This window comes from Podarcis gaigeae, assembly GCF_964106915.1.
Source record: "Podarcis gaigeae genome assembly, chromosome: 17".
Lineage (NCBI taxonomy): Eukaryota > Metazoa > Chordata > Lepidosauria > Squamata > Lacertidae > Podarcis > Podarcis gaigeae.
This window is the reverse complement of record NC_139694.1, coordinates 7,370,669-7,391,089: the sequence shown is the minus strand read 5'-3', so window position 1 is coordinate 7,391,089 and position 20,421 is coordinate 7,370,669. Positions and strand designations below refer to the sequence as shown.

The 20,421-nt window shown below is 43.4% G+C and overlaps 2 protein-coding genes across 7 annotated transcripts in view; one reads left to right on the top strand and one right to left on the bottom strand.

Moving 5' to 3' along the window:
* Positions 1–7,461, top strand: part of ELP1 (elongator acetyltransferase complex subunit 1) — a 192,582-nt gene extending 185,121 nt beyond the window's left edge. The window contains exon 34 of the mRNA XM_083718415.1: positions 7,128–7,461. Coding sequence (XP_083574541.1) covers positions 7,128–7,218 — 91 coding nt within the window. The 3' untranslated portion in view covers positions 7,219–7,461. The remainder of the gene's footprint in view (positions 1–7,127) is intronic.
* A 7,659-nt stretch (positions 7,462–15,120) lies between these two features.
* Positions 15,121–20,421, bottom strand: part of TDRD7 (tudor domain containing 7) — a 41,233-nt gene continuing 35,932 nt past the window's right edge. For all 6 annotated transcript variants that reach the window (XM_083718534.1, XM_083718535.1, XM_083718539.1 and 3 more), the window contains 2 exons: positions 19,738–19,898; positions 15,121–16,696 (listed from right to left, as the gene is read on the bottom strand). In XM_083718534.1, coding sequence (XP_083574660.1) covers positions 16,476–16,696; positions 19,738–19,898 — 382 coding nt within the window. In that variant the 3' untranslated portion in view covers positions 15,121–16,475. The remainder of the gene's footprint in view (positions 16,697–19,737; positions 19,899–20,421) is intronic.

Here is a 20,421-nt window from a genome sequence, read left to right as displayed (position 1 = left end):
AAGCCACCTTCCAAAAACCCCTAACATAACCTGTTTGGAAGTTGAGCAAGTCATTTCTTTCTTCTCTCTCCTCTTCCTCCACTGCATTTCAGGGGGTTGGACTAGAGGACCCTTAGGTCCCTTCCAACTCTACAATTCTATGAGTCAACATTCTGAGCATCCTGGAAGCTCACAGGCCCTTGTCAGTCCATTTCCTGATTTTATTTTTATTTACAACCATATATGTCTGGGTACCTTCAGAATTTTGTTTTTTTAAATATAACCCTCTTTTGCTTTCAGTTCCAGTTCCAGTCACCCTTGCCCACCATTAGAGAGTTTTAAGATGACTCATGGTGCAATCCTATCCTCTGGGTGAACTGTCTTGTTGCAGCATAGGATCAGAACAGTGTCGGATTTAGGGCGGTGTGGGCAGCTCCCCTGCACAGGGCAGTGAGCTGAGGGGGCTCAAAATTGAGAACAGCCATAATCGAGAAGGTGCATTTGGGGACGCCAAATTTTGGCCTTGCACACGGTGCCATATTACGAAAGATGAACAAAGTCCACCCCAATCAGAACCTAAATCTCCCTGTGCCAGCGGATCACGGTGACACTAATGTAGCGAGGCCATTGTACCAGAGGCACAGTGCCGAAGCTCTTACGCAGTCTGTTTGACCTCCTCCTAAAATAAATTGGCAAGCAGCTGACACTGACACACACACACACACACACACCGTTCTAGGAGGAGGAAGTTATGTGTCCAGGGTAACGGGAGCAAAGCATTTGGGTTTATTGCAGAGAGTAGCCCCTATATTTGTTGGATCAGCAAGTTCATGTTTGAGCTTTTAAAGACCTCTTGTGTGAATATAATCCGGAGCCAGACATTTGTTAATTTTTAACTTGTCAAGAAGTCCTGGAGCTTCATCTCTTGTCAATACTATTTTCCTAAGTTCTTCAGACTCCTTTACTGAAAATGTCGGTATTTGCAGCGGTGAGTGACGCAGAGGATAAATTCAGCTGCAACTCATTTTTCTTAGAAGACGGCTATGCAGATTGTGAGTTCCGTTTCAAATACATCTGCTTTTAAAGCAGCAGAATCTGGGTTGCAGCTGAACTTTGAAAAACAAGATTATGCATGGCAAAGTGTTCCAACAAACAAAGACTGTGGTCTAAGCGCAGGTATTTTAATCAGTCACACCTTATTTTCTTATTTTTTAGCTTTAGAAATTAGGTGTAATTAATGCACAGGAGTTGACTGACCAGCCCACCCAGATTCTCCCCGGTTCTTCATTTCCTGCGGAGAATGTGAGAAGGGTGGGGTATTGCACCTTTGAATGGCATAAAATGAAAGAAAGCTCAGTTCACACCCTATTGAACTAATGGCATTTCCAGATGACCTGTTTATTGAGAGTTCATCCTAATTTGTTTGCAAAGAAGCTAGATAATGTTGCACCAAAACAATCCCCCCTCCATCCTTTCTAGTCACTTTCCTTCTTGCAAAAAAAAGTCTGGAGGTTTTTTTGTGGGGGGGGGGGGGAGGCAAAGTAGGTTTGTAGCACAATCTAAATTGAATCCTACTCCGGAATAGCAGCAAACTGGAAGTGCCCCAAATTAATGATTTAAACTGACATATGGTGCAGGAACACTACACACAGGTGAGTTTCCTGAATAATTAAAAAAATCATTTTAAGCAGGGATTATATTGTGCAGGCCAGGCCAGAGGAAGAACGAAGCATTTGGTGGCCAAGGACCACATAGAGACACGGCTTGTTGAAGCAGCCTCGACAGAAAGCTGCTAGCCTACTCTAGGTGTATATAAAGGGTCAGGCTCGTGGGCTCAGCCACCAGGATTTTAGCCACATCTGTTGCTGGTTTGTCTCTGGAGACAATGGAGTATGCCTCCAGGGGTGAAGTCAAACTGTTGTGTTAGCGGCACCAAAGTGATCTCTCTGGGGCGCAGGCCTGAGCAGTGTGTATGGAGGTCCCGGGCTTCACTGATATGGTCCAAAGGAAAGCAGAGCAATATATTGTACAAGGTGTACAAGGTGCCATCCAACCATCTTACGGACTCCACTCAGGATTTGTGTAGGGTTTACTCCTTAGCCTTGTCTTCTCCCGAAGATATCTCCAAAGGCAATGGACGTTTAAGATCAGAGTTTTCCTTCTCCTAGGTGGGCTACCTTCCCAGGTTGACAATCCCCATCTGCCTCTCACTTCCCTCTGTGGCACGTGCAGAAACTGCCTTCTTGACCGTTGGACCCACTATTGGTCATGTCCGCTCAATCCATCAGTGCTTGTCTTCGAATGCAGGCCAAGTCCCTGACTCATGGAGATCCATTGGCTTCCCTCACCTGGTTTAGCTGTCCAGTCCAAACCATTTCCTAGGGTGTGGACTGTCATATGCTGACAGTTTCTAGGAGCCATGGATGACAGCTGGGTGCAGGATGGGGACCAACGGTGGACAAACTACCCCATAAAGAGCACAACATGTCCTGTAACATTCCATACTAAAGGTAAAGGTAAAGGGACCCCTGCCTGTACGGCCCAGTCTTGCCAGACACTAGGGTTTCCCCCCCATATTTGCAAATCATTTTTTATTTCATTCCATGTTTTCCCATAATTCTCTTTACTTAAATCTATAGTGTTTGATGTTAAATTTATTCCAAGATACCTTATTTTCTTTTTAATTTCCAATCCTGTAATTTCTTGTAATTTCACTTTATCCTTTTCTTCCATATTTTTCACTAGTATTTTGGTTTTCCCATAGTTTAATTTGAATCCTGCTAATCTGCCATATTCATTTATACATTCCAATATTCTAGGTGTGCATTGTAGGGGATTTTCTGTTGTGATCATAACGCCATCTGCAAAGGCTCTTAACTTGTATCTTTTTTCACCAACTACTATTCCTCTTATTTGGCTGTCCTGCCTTATTTTCTTTAATAGAACCTCTAATACTATTATAAATAACATTGGGGATATAACATTCTTATACTACCATATAACATTCCATACTACTCCATTATTATTGCTGCACTGGCTCCCGGTGGGGTACAGGATCAGGTTTAAGGTGCTGGTTTTAACCTTTAAAGCCCTATACTGCCCAGGACCCTCGTACCTGCGGGACCGCCTCTCCTGGTATGTCCCACAGAGGAACTTACGGTCTTCAAAAAAAAAAACATCTTGGAGGTCCCAGGCCACAGAGGGTTTAGGCTGGCCTTAACCAGAGCCAGGGTTTTTTGGCTGTGGCTCCGATCTGATGGAACGCTCTGTCACAAGGGATTAGGGCCCTGTGGGATTTGACATCTTTCCACAGAGCTGTTCCACCAGGCCTTTGACCAGGGCACAGCCTGACTCCCTCCTTTGGCAATCTTCACAGAACTCTAGCCCAATGGTTGCCATCAATTTGATTTGAATTAATTTTATAATGAAATGATTTTAGAATGTTGTATTATTTTATTGTTGTTAGCTGCCCTGAGCCCAGCTTCGGCTGGGGAGGGCGGGATATAAATAAAAAGTTATTATTATTATTATTTATTATTATTATATACCTCACTAATGCATATAGATAATAAAAACAAGCAGGTATAAAAACAAACACTAAACTACTGCCACGTAATCCAACAAGGAATACAAATCTTGTTAAGTTCCCAAGTATAGTGGTACCTCGGGTTAAGAACTGCACTGCCGCCGCACGATTTCTGTTCTCATCCTGAAGCAAACTTCTTTTTTTTTTAAAAAAACTTTTATTTATAAAATTTTCAAATTTAACAATAATAATAATAAAAAGAAAACATTCCATTTTAATTATACATCCAAATCTGATCTTTCCACTTTCAGACTTCCTTCAGTCTATCTGGAAATTTTCATATTTTCACAACTATTCACATTTCTTACATCTATATTGTTTTGTTTTTTTAACCCAGTTGATCTTAACAATTATTATAAAACAATATTTCTTTCCATTATTATCACAGAGCTTCTTGAAAACCTATACACGTTAATTGATCTTCACATATATTCTTAATATGCTCTGTAAATTTATTCCAGTCCTCGGGAAATCTCTGGTCTCGCCGGTTCCAAATTCTCCCCGTTAGCTTGTCTAGTTCTGCGTATTCCATCAACTTCATTCTCCATTCTTCTTTCGTTGGGATTTCTTCCTGTTTCCATTTTTGTGCCACCAAAATTCTTGCCGCTGTTACTGCGTATAAAAACAACTTCTCATCCTTCTTTTTTATGTCATTTCCTAGTATTCCTAACAGAAACGTTTCTGGTTTTTTAACAAAAGTATATTTCAACATTTTTTTCAATTCGTTATAAATCATTTCCCAGAAACCTTTCATTTTTTTACATTCCCACCACATATGATAAAATGTTCCTTCTTTCTCCTGACATTTCCAACACTTATTACTCGTTTTATACATCTTTCCAAGTTTTACTGGTGTAACATACCATCTATATAGCATTTTCATGACATTTTCTTTTATTGTAGTACATGCAGTAAATTTCATTCCTTCTTTCCACAATCTTATCCACTGAAGCAAACTTCTTAACCCGAGGTACTATTTCTGGGTTAGCGGAGTCTGTAACCTGAAGTGTCTCTAACCTGAGGTACCACTGTAATGTATATCAGCCTGTATTGTCCTGTACCTTCTTATACCAATAAAAAATGATACCATAGTCATTTCCAAACCAGATAAAAAATACATCATATTTCAGCAGCATGAAATACAAGTTTAAGCTCACATCCCACCCATGCAACCCAGCAGAACATAAGGCAGCCTTTGCCCCCCCAGCTGGCCTGCAAATGTTCTGGGCTCCAGCTCTCATCTGTCCCAGCGAGCACAGCTGGGCTGGCCACCAGGTTAGCAGATGGCTGGCAGAAGTCATCCATGAAGTATGACTGTGTACCTAATTCCATAGACCCTGCAGACAAAGGCTAGCAGCGCTTCCCAAACTAATTATATATGTGTCCATTGCAATGACACGGTACAATCATCTTTGTACACAATCTGACAGATTCAATCACGAAAGTATTGTCTCTTAAGCCGGGTCTGTATTATCTTGATTCTAATGAATCACAGTCTCTGTTTTGCCTTTGGGGAATATCTTTTTATACAATTGTCGTTAGTGTGTGCACGCACACTCACACACAGCGAAGTGTGAGACCAGATTGTGGTCTCCTTCCCGTGGCCTCTAGGAATTGAGTCTGTGAGTGGGGGCTATTGGAGTGTTCGCTAAAAGATGATGCCTATTTCACAACAGGGATGCGGGTGGCGCTGTGGGTTAAAGCACAGAACCTAGGGCTTGCCGATCAGAAGGTCGGCGGTTCGAATCCCCGCGACGGGGTGAGCTCCCATTGCTCGGTCCCTGCTCCTGCCAACCTAGCAGTTCAAAACCACGTCAAGTGCAAGTAGATAAACAGATACCACTCCAGCGGGAAGGTAAACAGAGTTTCCATGTGCTGCTCTGGTTCACCAGAAGTGGCTTAGTCATGCTGGCCACATGACCCAGAAGCTGTACGCCGGCTCCCTCGACCAATAAAGCAAGATGAGCGCCACAACCCCAGAGTCGGCCACGACTGGACCTAACGGTCAGGGGTCCCTTTACCTATTTCACAACAAATGAGTACAGTAGGCAAGAGACCATTAAGGAACGTATCATGTATGTGTGAGTGTAATTATTATTGTTGCTGCTGTTGTTACTGTTGTTGTTATTAAATTTGTATACAGTGGTACCTCAGGTTACATACGCTTCAGGTTACAGACTCTGCTAACCCAGAAATAGTGCTTCAGGTTAAGAACTTTGCTTCAGGATGAGAACAGAAATCGGGCTCTGGTGGCGCGGCAGCAGCAGGAGGCCCCATTAGCTAAAGTGGTGCTTCAGGTTAAGAACAGTTTCAGGTTAAGAACGGACCTCTGGAACGAAGTAAATACTTAACCTGAGGTACTACTGTACTGCCCTTCATCTGAAGATCTCGGGAAGGTTCACAGCATCAAAATACAAAATAAGAACACAGAATATATAAGAAGAACAAGAACAAAACAATGTGGGGCCATGTTGAAATGGCCCAGATGCAAAGTGATCTGCAAGTGAATTGCAGAAGGGAATTGCAAGTGAAGTGTGAACTCTGAGAGCAACAATCATCCGGAAGGAAATTTCAACTCCCAGGCAACAGCAGGTTAATATAAGGAAGGGATGCAATATAATAAAATGCAAATAAACTTTGAGGCCACTTCTTACTTTGCCCTATGTTTCAAATCTGAGGAAGACACATTTTATTCTTACAAAAGAATTGTCATCATATATAATTTGCTTTGAGGGTGTGTGGTGTTTTTTGTTTTTACAATCAAGTGGTAATAAATGTTATGAAATAAACAAATGTGTACTGTAAGTGATCTCTGAGTTTCAGCCCTTCTGTAGCTAGAAGAGGACAATATCAGTAGGCTTGGGGTGAATTCCAGGATTTGCAGAAGTACAATTATTCGGGAGGAAAACCCCAAGGGGGAGGCACATGATGCTCCAAACTGCCCAGGGAGGTAAATGCATGCCAAGGGAGCCCAGTGGAACGTGTTGATGACGGCCTGTCAGGGACGGAAAAATACAGACTCCTGGACCTTGACAGCAGCACCCCACACTGCAACATTTTGTTACAGGCCCCACTACTTTCCACTAATGGCACAATTGCATGGTTAATTGCACATTACAGGTGTGGGGAACCTGCGGCTCTCCAGGTGTTGCTGAACAGCAACTCTTCCCAGCAAGCATAGCTGATGGCAGGGGGTCATGAGAGTTGTAGTTCAGCGAAATCTGGAGTGCCAAAAGTTCCCCACCCAGAGCTTGGAAGCGAAATGGGACCACCAATGGGACCTGCATACTCAGGGTCTCCCTAGTTACACTAAAGCCGGCATCGGCAAACTCAGCCCTCCAGATGTTTTGGGACTACAACTCCCATTATCCCTAGCTAACAGGACCGGTGGTCAAGGATGATGGGAATTGTAGTCTCAAAACATCTGGAGGGGCGAGTTTGCCTATGCCTGCAGTAAACTATACAAGCCTGAAAATGCTTATTAAAAACACACACACACGAGCAGCCCAAGAAACACCTACAGACTTATCAAATGTTGATGCCCCCTGAGGCTATAAGACAGGGGTCTGCAACCTTTAAGACAAAAAGAGCCACTTGGACCCGTTTCCGAAGAAGAAAAAAACTGGGAGCCGCAAAACCATTGCGACATTTAAAACAAATATATCTCTGGAGCCGCGATCTGACAGCGGGTGGGAAGGTGACGTTGGGACGGTGTGTGACTAACGCACGCACCGCCCCCATGCGACGTCACAGCCAGTACAGCGCCCGCCACAGTGGGGAGTGTCGGGGCGCACAATGCACCTCCTCCCCTCGCTAGTATCCGCCCCGGAGCCGCGGCAAAGGTGTAAAAGAGCCACATGCGGCTCCGGAGCCGCGGGTTGCAGACCCCTGCTATAAGAGAAAGGTTTCAGTCTGAACTTCTGCACTTACTTGACTGAGAGAAAATCACATTGAGCTTAGTGATTCTTGCTTCTGTAAAGCTTATGGTACCACAGCATAATGTAAAATCACTTATACAAGCTAATGTTTCCATGGCACTTGTAGAATATGTTTTCAGAATTACAAAACCACATAAACCGCCTTCATTTATTTTGAAGGATAATGGATTGCTAGCTTCAGACCCACAGCAGAGGTCCTGTGGTTTTAAGAGTTTAATAGAAATAGGGGAGGGACGTATCTTGGGATTTTTGGATTTTTTTTCCAGTTGCTTCAGCACTGTGATGTTCCTGATTGTATGGGAGCTTTCTCAGTTTCCTGACTCACAACTGACTGCAGTTCATCCATGTGAGCTTTCTTGTGTAACCGATATACACAATGTACTTTAAAGCATATTCCCCCCCCCAAAAAAAACCCCCTGGGAACCGTAGTTCACCCTCAATGAGTTACAATTCCCACAAACCCTTAACTAACTACAGGACCCAGAGTTATCTGAAGGAAATCATATGCTTCAAATGTGCGTTAAGGGTATAATATGAAACCTCAGACAAGCAAACAGTCACAGAAATATTCTACTCCACAGCTTACAATTATAAGGACAGTTTCTTTTAGCTAATCACTGGTCCCTTTGCAGAGCTGACCTGTTTCTGGCTGGGGAAAAAATACCCAAAGTAATTCATCTATCTCTCTAGAGTTTACTAGCCATAAATAACCTCCGGAGCTGAAGGAGACCTTTACAAGTGTACCTTAATTGGTTATAAAAGCAATTAGGTCCACCTGCTCCTAGTGGAACTGCAACTCAGGGATCACTGCTGTTTTCTCACCATTCCTGAAGTTGTCACCTTGTTTCCTAGGGATGCGACTTTGCTTTTAACAGCTGCATGACAGGCAGTAGGTCCCCCCAATATTTATCTCCAGGTAGCTGGAAGGTACAACAGCTGAACTTCTGCCTGTCAAGCCACTGTTTATGGAACAAAAGTCCCGATAGGAAAAAAAAAAGCTGGCAGCACTAACTTGGACTGTGTTGCTTTAGGTAAGTTCACATTCCACCACTCAGCTGTCTTTTTCAAGACAATGTTTTTTCTATTGGTCTCTCCTTTTCCCCATTTTATTTTCTGCTGGGGTTTTTTTGTTTTGTTTTGTTTTTTTAAATCTCATTTTCTGTAAGATTGGTGGAAGGTGACTGGGGACAAACTAGTGATTCTAGATGTCTCTCTTCTGCCCCTCTAGATTAATGGCTCATCCAGATTCAAATAAAATGGTGGTCAAAATGGTATTCCATGACTGAAGGACATTTAGGTGAGTATCCCTTGGTTGGCCAGGGAGAAAATCTCTGTTGTGTTCCGTCTGCAACTCATTGGGCTAAGACTCTTTCAGGTTGCAGTGACTGAGTTGTCAGAAGAGGGCCTATTCTGCGTCACCACAATGAGGCTCACCTGCAGGTAGGAGAAGACTTCTTTTGTTCCAGCTACTCTTTTCTTCAGGCTTCCCAGAGTTCACTTTGAAGTGAGAGTCACCAGCATTAGGACAGTGCTGCTTTAGGTAAGTTCACATTCTACCACTCAGTCATCTGTTTTCAAAACAATGTCTCTGGTATTGGTCTCTCCTTTTCTTTTCTGCTGGTCTCTCTGCAGGTCTCCCCAAAGAGCTCTTCTTAACGTCTTAAGGGTTTATTTTTCCTGAGAGAATATTCACAGAATGTTCTCTCAGGTTTTGCTTTTCCCCTTGTTGCATTGCTCAAAAATAAAAAGGGGAAAAAAACCAAAAGACACTGGTGGTCAGCGCTCCTGGTTCCCAGGACGGGGTTCAAATCCCTGCGGTGTCCATGCTTACTTCCAATGCAACTGCTATCTCTCTCTATTCCTCTCTATCTCTCTATGTCTCTCTCTCTCTCTCTCTCTCTCCCTCTCTCTATCCCCCCTCTCTCTCTATCCCTCTCTCTCTCTGTCTCTCTATCCCTATCTCTCTCTCTGTCTCTCTATCCCTATCTCTCTCTCTCTCTCTCTCTCTCTCTCTCTCTGTCTGTCTCTCTATCCCTCTCTCTCTCTCTCTCTCTCTCTCTCTGTCTCTTTATCCCCCCCTCTCTCTATGTCTCTCTATCCCTCTGTCTCTCTGTCTCTCTCTGTCTCTCTATCCCTCTCTATCTCTCTCTGTCTCTCTATCCCTCTCTATCCCACACTGCCCAAATAACAATTGGCTCCCTTTTTCTTAAGCCCAAGTATTAGCATGGGAGGGTGGTGACTTCAGTGGCTGAGCTTGATTCTTAACTCCACCATTGCACCAAAGGGCCATTTCAAGCGCCACCTTCCTGGCAATGTGCTGTTGCTGGGAAGATGCTCACTTGATGCATCGCTGGTTGTGTGTCTAGGTTGGCTGGATCAGGTGGCTGCTTCCCCTCCTAGCGTTCCCAGTCACTGGTGTGAGAAGTCTCTCCATGGATCTGGTTTGCTTGCATTCCAGACACTACTGGAGGAGCAATTCTGCAAAGGTAACAGACAAGGTGGCCTTATGGGGGAAACCTGCTGTGGAGCTATGATGGCTGGGGCTAGTGGGAGTCCAACAACATCTGGAGAGCCACAGGTTCCCTAGCTCTGCTATCACTGGTGGGGGAGACAGCACTGGTGGTCAAGGTGCTTAATCCAGACATGTATCTATGCTTCTTGTGCATGCAGGCTTTTCACAGCATCCACACAGCATTGCTGGAATCAAAATGCCAGCCACTATCCTTCCCCTACCCCCAGCCATATACTGTATTTTTCGCTCTATAAGATGCACCAGACCACAAGACACACCTAGTTTTTGGAGGAGGGAAACAAGAAAAAAAATATTCTGAATCTCAGAAGTCAAAACAGTAGGAGGGATCGCTGTGCAGTGAAAGCAGCAATCCCTCTTGATGTTCTGGCTTCTGGGATAGCTGCGCAGCCTGCATTCGCTCCATAAGACGCACACACATTTCCCCTTACCTTTTAGGAGGGAAAAAGTGAGTCTTATAGAGCAAAAAAACGGTAATCCAGATTTACATTTTGGGTGGGAAATTCGAAGAGTTACCGAAAATTGTGTCACCTGCCAATGATCATTTTGCAATATTCAGCCCCCACCTGGAAGAACCCCGAGACTGAGAGGTAGCAGAACCAGGTGCCTGCTTAGCGTTAACATGCTCATAATTAACAAAGGGCAGTCTGTATTGGCATTAGGATGTGGTTTAGGCATGTGGCTGTGAGAAAGTGTTTGCTTAGGAAAAGGCAACCACCTACTCAGTTAGAAAGGTGGGGCTGCAAAGGATTTCAGAGAAGTAAGAAGATATGATCTTCTGTTAGCCAAGGATTAGCCACAACTACTCATGCACTTAGTTCACTCCCTGTGCTGTTATTTAGCTTAGGCCGCAGTGTTTCCCAACCTTGGGTCTCCAGCTGCTTTTGGACTACAACTCCCATCATCCCTAGCTAGCAGTACCAGTGGTCAGGGATGGTGGGAAATGTAGTCTGAAAACAGCTAGAGACCAAAGGTTGGGAAACACTGACTTAGGGGTTATCTCCACTGTTCCCCCCCCCCCCGCGCGCTAAAACCTGCTTTTCAGCAAGAATGCAAAAAGCATTTCTAAATCAGTTACATGCCACTGTGCTGTGTAACCTGCACTTGTAATTTCGAGGTTTTGGGGTTATCCCATTTCCCCCTGTCTCTTAACTCCTCCTCTGCACCACTTCCATTCTCCACCAGGTCCCTGCATGCTAGACGCAAGGTAGCAAGCTTTTATATATATACTGGTACTTTTCAAATTTATACATTTCATTAATTTTACAATCATTTTAACATTTCAGAGTTTGACTTCCTTCCCCCTCTTTTACTGCAGTTCCTTCAATTAGTTTTTTAATATCTTCTGCATATCCAAATTCACTTAATTTGCTCAATTAATTATCGACTTTGAATCTAGGTAAAGGTAAAGGATCCCTGGATGGTTAAATACAGTCAAAAATGACTATAGGGTTGCAGCGCACATCTCGCTTTCAGGCTGAGGGAGCCGGCGTTTGTCCACAGACAGCTTTCTGGGTCATGTGGCCAGCATGACTGAACCACGTCTGGCGCAACGGAACAGCGTGACGGAAACCAGAGCGCACGGAAACAGCGTTTACCTTCCCGTCACAGCAGTACCTATTTATCTACTGACACTGGCGTGCTTTTGAACTGCTAAGTTGGCAGGAGCTGGGACAGAGCAGCAGGAGCTCACTTCGTTGCAGGGATTCAAACCGCCAACCTTCTGGTCGGCAAGCCCAAGAAGCTCAGTGGTTTAGACCACAGCGCCACCTGCGTCTTAAATATATACTCTTATGAAACTGCAGGTTATTACAATAATCCTGCCAATGTTTTTATCTGTTTGCAATTTATCTGTAAATATTCAATAAACCATTTCCATTCTTTTATAAGAAATTTGTTATCTTGATTTCTTATTCTTCTGCCATTCCTGCATATTCCATAAGTTTTTGTATCCATTCTCCCTTTGCTGGGATTTCTGCTTCTTTCCACTTTGGGGCAAGTAGCATTCTTGCTTCTGTAGTCGCATATATAAATAAATTTCTGTACCATTTAGGTAGTTCTGTACCTATAATTCCCAAAAGAAAAGCTTCTGGGTTCCTCCCCCACAAAGGTTATTTTAAACATCCTTTTCAATTCATTATATATCATTTCCCAGTAAGCTTTAACCTTCCTACATATGCAAGGTAGCAAGTGGTGCAGGCAGGAAGGAACACATTTACCTGAGAGGAAGTCCCTTTGACCTGCTTCTGAGTAGGCCGAGTTGTTGGCTGTGTTAGTAAGGACCACAGGGCAGATTTTCCTTTACTCACCTGAGAGGGGAGGAATGTTGTAAGAGAATGACAGACCCACCAGAAAAGTCACATAAGGTGCTATTGTCCCTTCTGAGACCGGTTCTCACAATCTGGCAAAAGCTTCACCACTAGAAAGCAACCGGCACAGATCCACTGCTTCCCCAGAAGTGCATCTCCCTCCTCCTTTAGAGCAGCAATGGACAATGAGCGTGCCACCTGCATGGGTTATAGAGCTGAGGCAGGATTGATGATCGCTGAATCGTATTGTTAGCTAGACATGGAAATGAAGTTTAGTCCAAATAGTAGCAGTCTTACAATGCCCCCAAAATATAGGGAAGAGGGAAGTAAGCAGAGCCCAGGTGTTTTCCTTATTTCTTCTGGAAAGAGGGAGTGGGGTTTATGAAGGGTCCATGGGCGAGTTTTTTTAAAATGAGCAACACGACTATCGCTGTGAAATACAATGGAATGCAAGAACAGCAAACAACTCCCATAGGTTTGGAACCACAGAGGGCCACAACACACAAAACAGATTTGGAAAATGTGGCTTTGGGGGAGCGTTGCAGAAGAGCCCAGAGCAAGAGTCAAGGATGGCCCTGAATCAAGTTTCTTAGAAAGGGTAATAGTGCCCCCTGGTGAATTGTGCTTGCCTCAACTGAGCAAATAATGTTTTGGTTCACTTGTCCTGTAGGAGAGCCAGTGCAGCTTCAGAAAAATTGCCTGTATTCTTTGTAGAGGAGAGAGAGAAGTGTAATAATAATGGGAGTCACTCCACTCTTTCAAGGTCAGCAGGAGAGCCTCTAGTAATATATGCATATTCATGCACAATTCACCATATTTGCATGTTTTTTGTACACATTCCTTGGCTGGAGAATTTGGAAAGCAATGTGCACAGTAAAAGAAATTCACACAAAAATACTGATCATTTTTTCAGGAGGACTTTTTTTTGGAGGAGAAAATAATAATTTGCAAACTGATGCGGAAAACTTAAGAATAGGAAAATGAGAAACAGAAATTGACAGATTTGCCCACCGCTAGTTGCGCCCAATTTACAATTGCCGAGTGGCATGTGATTGTAATTCATGCTCAAAGCATGCGTGGCTACAATGCACCTATGCCTTTTCTGGATGTGTGCATAATCCTTTCTTGGTGAGTGTGAAATCCCACGGCCTTTAGAAATTGACGCAGAGGGGGAGGAGCTCCTCAGGACTGGGATTTGGAGGAAAGGGGGTTCTTGGGAGAGTTGAGAACTCGTAATTCCTTCGTATCTCTTGTGGCTGCCTCTCATTACAGCGAGGAACCTAGACAGAAGACTGCTCTGTTTCCAAACTGCTTTAATAATTTTGTGTATTTGGGACACAAATATTTCACATCCATGTTGACTCCATTAAGGTCCATGTTATGAATGCCATATTAGACATTTCTGGCTTCCCACCCTTATCACACCACCACAGGACTAGAACCATGTTCTAGAACTATCTCCTTCGTTCTAGAAGCATTGGTGAATACCAGGAGCAGTGGAGTCTACGGGGAGGGTCGTTGGCAGGGCGAAAGAGAAATGGGTATACTTGATCAGGGTCTGGCCTACACCCTTTTCTAATACCTAACACAGCACAACTTTTTGCATGACTTGAATGATTGAACTCCCCCCGAGGTTCTTTCTGAACTGCCTCTGACTCTTTCTACCTGCCCATTTTGGATCTGACTTCCCTTTTTAAAAACAAACAAACAAACAAACAAACAAACAAACAAACAAACAAACCCTGTTCTGCACTAAGTGCTAATAACATCACCCAGAGTTCTTCAAAAAGAAACTTGCTAATAGATTTTGCAAGGGCCATCTCTGCAATGTGGCTAGGATTTCACCTGGTAAGATCAGAAAATAGCTTTGGTATTCTCCCATGCCCCAGTTTGATACTGACTTGTCTTGTTTTGATTTGACTGAATTTCAGAGCAAAGCAAAATTCTTTGAGAAGGGGGAGAATCATAGCTGCCACTAGTGTGTCTCATTTCCTGAAATTCCTATTCTGGGGTGCTTCTTGGATTTCACAAATTCAAAACAGCTGCTTCTTTTGCCACTTATTGGCACCTGCCATTCTAGTGGGGGCCACAGCTGTATATATATCAGAAACCCTTCTGCAAAGTCCGGTGGGTTGTTCCTTGAACAGCTCATTTTGTTCAAGAGGTGTAGGTAAGATAATTTTTATTATGGTCAAAGACCAGCTCGCATAACACAATAATGACAGCGTTCATAAAGGCAAAATATACAATTAGAGCAGATTGCAGCAATAGCTTATGAGTTAAAATTGAGATATATACATACATCCGTACAACTGAGTTTTGGGCTACCATAAAAATTGACCCTGAGGCGCCCCAAAGGGCGACTTCAGCTTTTCCTTAGTATGCTATTTTATTCTAGAGGATGATCTGTGCCTACAAATCTGGGCACAGAATCTGGCTACCAGCCAGGTTGTCTTGTGATCTTTGCCTAAGAGGAGAGAATTAAGTTTAGACTTGTCTGGGAGATCGGCGAGCCTCTTCAGCAAAGGGTCAAAGGTGTCTCTACGAATCTCAGCATAAAAAGGGCATCTAAAAAATATATGTTCGGGGCTTCCTATTTCTCCTAATGGGCAGGAAGAAGTGTAGGTATAAATACTGCTCCAAAGAAAGGGCAGTGATTGAATCAGGCTTGCTATAAAAAACAACACCAACCTCAGTGTGTTCTTCTATGCAATCCTATATTTAGGCAGAAATGAGAGGGGAAAGGTTAGATGAAAAAAACACACACACACCAAAGAATGTCTTGCAAAACCCAAGGTGCTTTATTCAAAACCAGACCCAAAGGTTTTAAAAAGGCGTCCATGGGAAGAAAGGACCCAAAATTAAACTGCAGTTCTATGTATGTCCAATCAGAATTAATCCCCATTGAGTTACATGGGTCTTACACAAGTAAACATTAGCAAAATGATTCCATGAAACCAAGTTGGAGAGAGTTTTAATGAACAGTTTCTCATCCCAATACTGGGCCAACTTCCCTTTCCCTGCTCTACAGCTCCAAAATGTATTTATACATTTTATACATTATATTCCCAGGTCCACTGGGCTCCTCCTTCAGCAGTTGTTTTGTCAACCTGCAGAGAGGGAGAAATGTGATTACAAGGCCTCTCCATCAGCTCTGATGAAAGACCAGCAACTTTTGATTTTCCCCCCATTCCAGCTGGTCGTTACAAGAACTCTGCAACAAATTAGATAGTGCCAGAGTTTCTCATCCTCCCTCTGAATCACTTTTCCTTTCATTTGTTTCTTAGAATGTATGTCTGAAGGTAGGGGCTGTCCTGTTATGGATAAATGTAAGCAATGCCAGGAGTCCGATTTTCAAGTAATGAAATATACATCAATAGCCTGATTACCATGCAATCCATCATAACCGTGTGAGATGTACACAGCTACCAGGAGCCACAGAGGCCACTTCAGTCAGGTTATATAAATGGGCTTTGTAAGAAAGAGTTCAGGAATGATGTTGTTTCTACATACTTTTTGTCACTATTGGCTGAACCAGGCTTATTAATTGGGATGGGGAGGAGCCAAATATTTGGAGGAAAAGCAGTAGTGTGGATGGCTTATAATCAATGTAGATCCCTGTCCCAGCCTATCATTTTCAAGGGCCACTATTCTACAGAGTCGGGAATGTTCAATCTCAATTTTAAAGGTTGATGGCATTTTACTGTACGGTTTCTATAATCAAGATCATATCCTCAGGCATAGCCGTGATCCTATGGATGTGTCTCATAAGGAATTAAGACTACTGGTTAATCTAATTTATGCAGTCTACACTGACTGTCACCAGCACTTCCAAGGTTTTTCCTCATAACCGCTCTTAGATCTTTTAAATGGGAGATGCCATTAAAATAGGTTCACCACAAAGCAGATAAAGTTGTCTTGGGGGCTGCCACCTAGCGAGCTGATTTAAGGTGGTTACCTTTAGACTTAGCTCCTAGAAGGAAATTGTTCCAATAGAATAAGTTAAGATAAATTTATTTATACAGTTAACATTCTAGCATTCAACAGTGCAAAAAAATCCGAAGCAAAACCACAAATGGTCACAGCTATGTTAACATTCTTATTGCTGATATTAATGAAGGTTTTGTTAAGCATTAATTTGCCTTTGAAATCTCCATACAATATTGGGTCATAATATCATGAATCCAGATATCTGTGTCCGGTTGTGATGTGTCAACTAAGTAGACGACAGCTTTGCGCTCCCATGGATTAGCCCCTTCGGTAACTGCTTGCACCTGTGCCACCAAAGCTTTCTTCTCAACATGATTTCGGAAGACTACTGAGGCCTCCTCAGACCACTGCTTGCCCTCTGTTCCTAGAGGAAAGTAGCACAAAAGCAAGTTAACATGTAACCACAGAACAGTGGCGTCAGTTGAAAGCTACTGGACCTGTAGGCCATTTGAAAGCTCATGATCTGGAGAGTTTGAAAGCAGTCAATTACGGTTTTACTGTCAGTCACAGATTTTCTATATAACTACGCCTCATCATTTTACTTAATCTGAGCCTACATTAGGGAAAGTGAAAAAGTTGATTTAGAATCTATTTCCCAAAGCACAAGAGCCTAAGAACATCCTTCTGGACTAGGCGAATGGTCCATCCATTCCTGCATCCTGTTCTCATAGAGGCCAATCAGATGTCTGTAGGAAGCCCACAAGCAAGACCTGAGTGCAACTGCGGATGATGAAACGAGTCCACAGTTCGCAGCTGTAAGGGCAATGGCTCCACAGATGTGGAACTGACTCAAAGAAGACCTGAGATGAAATACCCTTCTGAGGACAACTGAAAGTAAAGGTAAAAAGATAAAGGATCCCTGGACGGTTAAGTCCAGTCGAAGGTGACTATGGGGTTGCGGCGCTCATCTCACTTTCAGGCCGAGGGAGCCAGTGTTTGTCCACAGACCGCTTTCCAGGTCATGTGGCCAGAATGACTAAGCCACTTCTGGCGCAACGGGACACTGGGACGGAAACCAGAGTGCACGGAAAAGCTGTTTACCTTCCCGCTGCAGCAGTGCCTATTTATCTACTTGCACTGGTGTGCTTTTGAACTGCTAGGTTGGCAGGAGCTGGGACAGAGCAACAGGAGCTCATTCCATCGTGGGGATTTGAACCATCGACCTTCCAATTGGCAAGCCCAAGAGGCTCAGTGGTTTAGACCACAGCGCCACCTGTGTCCCACTAAAAACTGAAAGAACTGTGTTTAAAACCTTTAAAGCCCTATACGGTGGTACCTCGGGTTACATACGCTTCAGGTTACAGACTCCGCTAACCCAGAAATAGTACCTCGGGTTAAGAACTTTGCTTCAGGATGAGAACAGAAATCGCACGGCAGTAGCGTGGTGTCATCGGGAGGCCCCATTAGCTAAAGTTGTGCTTCAGGTTAAGAACAGTTTCAGGTTAAGAACGGACCTCCAGAATGAATTAAGTATGTAATCAGAGGTACCACTGTACAGGGGTACTTCGGGTTAAGAACAGCTCTGTTTACGAACTATTCGGTTTACAAACCCTGCAAAACTGGAAGTAGTGTCCCGGTTTGCGAACTTTACCTCGGTCTACGAACGGAAGCCAAACAGTGGAAGGGCACTGGCAGCGGGAGGCCTCATTAGGGAAAGCACGCCTCAATTTAGGAAGGGTTTCGGTTTAAGAACCGACTTCCGGAACGGATTAAGTTCGTAAACAGAGGTACCACTGTATGGCTTGGAATCCTGGTATCTAAAGGACCATCTTCTCCCATGTGAGCCATTTTGTCCAAGACCAATCAGGTGACACACACCGCAAGACATCAGGAGGGTTGTGACCAGAAAAAACAGTTTTTTGCAGCAGGGGAGCTCTGTTCATGGAATTTCTTCCCCAAAGAGTGCACATAGCACCAAGGAATTATTTTTTTACACACACATGCACACACTATACACATACATACCGTATTTTTCGCCCTATAGGGGACACTTTTTCCCCTCCAAAAATGAAGGGGAAATGTGTGTGCGTCCTATGGGGCGAATGCAGGCTTTTGCTGAAGCCTGGAGAGCGAGAGGGGTCAGTGCGCACCGAACCCTCTTGCCATCCAGGCTTCGCGCAGCTCTCCGCAAGGTGCGGGAGCCCGGCACTGGGCTCCTGTGGCTTGCGAAGAGTTGTCTGCATGCCGAAGCCTGGAAGGAGGCTCGGGCTTCCCCCGCCCCAGCCCCGCGCCTGGGGGGGGGAATAAATTTTTTCCCTTTATTTCCCCCCCAAAAAACTAGGTGTGCCTTATGGGACGGTGCATCCTATAGGGCGAAAAATACGGTACATACCCTTTAACCTTATTACAAATTTAGCTGTGAATATTCTGTTTCGATGCTTAGATTTTTACATATACTGTATTTTAATTATTTCAAAAATCCTATAATCCATCTTGGAAAATATTAATAAAAATGTTTTCAATAGCAATAAAACAAGCAAGCTAGATGTTGCATGGACTTGTATCCACACACAAAAAGTGAAACTTTAGTAAGCTGAAACTTTGCTATGGGTTGACATTACAGGAATTGTACCACTCATTTCTAACCCGTGTGTCATGAAAGCCCTCTAGCAATTACTCTATTGTGAGAGCTCAGCAGTTGCCAAGAGGCGATTTAGATATACTTTACAAGACTCTTAAAGTATAGGCATGTATTTTCATAATCTCCTAACCAGCAACAATATATAATAATTATTAAAATAAATAACAACAAGAAGAAGCTTGGCTGAACCAGCTACATGTCTCATAAGACGGTAACATAGCTCTGACTTTTCACAATGTCATACAGCAGACAGTCCTACTGAACATACATTTTGATGGAAGAGCAAAAATTGCTTCTTTAAGTATTAAAACATTATTTATAGTATGCCAATTTGGGATTATTTCAAGGCAGATTGCGAAGTTTCATTAAGTTCCTAGAATCAAATGTTCTTTACTATACTTAGATTAGGGGTGTTGTAATTTTAATTACATCCATGACCATCATCTCAATCATCTAGTAGGGCTGGGCAATATCTGGTTACAGGATTGCAATATCTCACCAGCAAAAAATTGTGATATGTCACATTGTCTGCAACAAGGATGGAGCTATGTAGAGGCATTGGCTGACTTCACAGTCCCCCCCCCCCATTGTCATTTTTGCATAGCACACACCCATACACACCCACTCACCATATTTCGCAATATACTGCCTGTTCAAAAAATTTGAAACCGGTATCACAATATGGACTTCAACTAGTTTTGGATGATATTTCGCCCAGCCCTTACATATATCATGATTTGCGATATATTTCCAGGTAAAAAAAAACCATGAAACTAGTATCAGGATATGGCCTTCAAACTGGTTTTGGATGATATATCACCTACCTGCAAGCTGGGCTGTTATGGCCTGAAATGGCAGTTTTCTGAACATATCCTGCAGAGGCTTTACATTCTGGATACCGACAAGCTCATGTTTACCATAGTCCAGCTCATAAACGGACACCAGCCCATTGGCCAACATTCCTCTTATTAGCACTCTGTGCCACCTAAGAAACAAAGGAGGCGTTTGGAGAGTGTAGACACAAAGCATTTAAGATAAAGTGTCCAGTAACATGGACAGAAGTTTACCATCACTGCTAGTTTTACCGTGTTTTTATTTTATGTTGGAAGCTGTTCAGGGTGGCTGCGGCAACCCAGACAGATGGGCGGGTTATAAGTAATCAATTACTATTAATATAGTTAAATGCCTTTTTAAATTTAACAAAACAAGAGTTGCTATGATACCCGTCACACGCAGAGAACAAACAGGAGCTTTCTGAGACAGAGGGGCCCTGATTTTAATTAAAAGCAGGGACAAAGTGTCACATGGTATCCTTTTATAAAGCCAGGTAACCAGACTATGATAGGGACAGGCCCCTCTCGTTCCATTCTGATGTCTGAACGGCTGCTTGCACCCCCTAGAATGCACCCTACAAGCATGTATTAATTTATTTGTGCCGTTAATAACTTCTTTTGTGGCTTCAGGAAGTCAAACCCCTTCAGTCTCGCTTTTCTCGCCCAGAAGAGAAG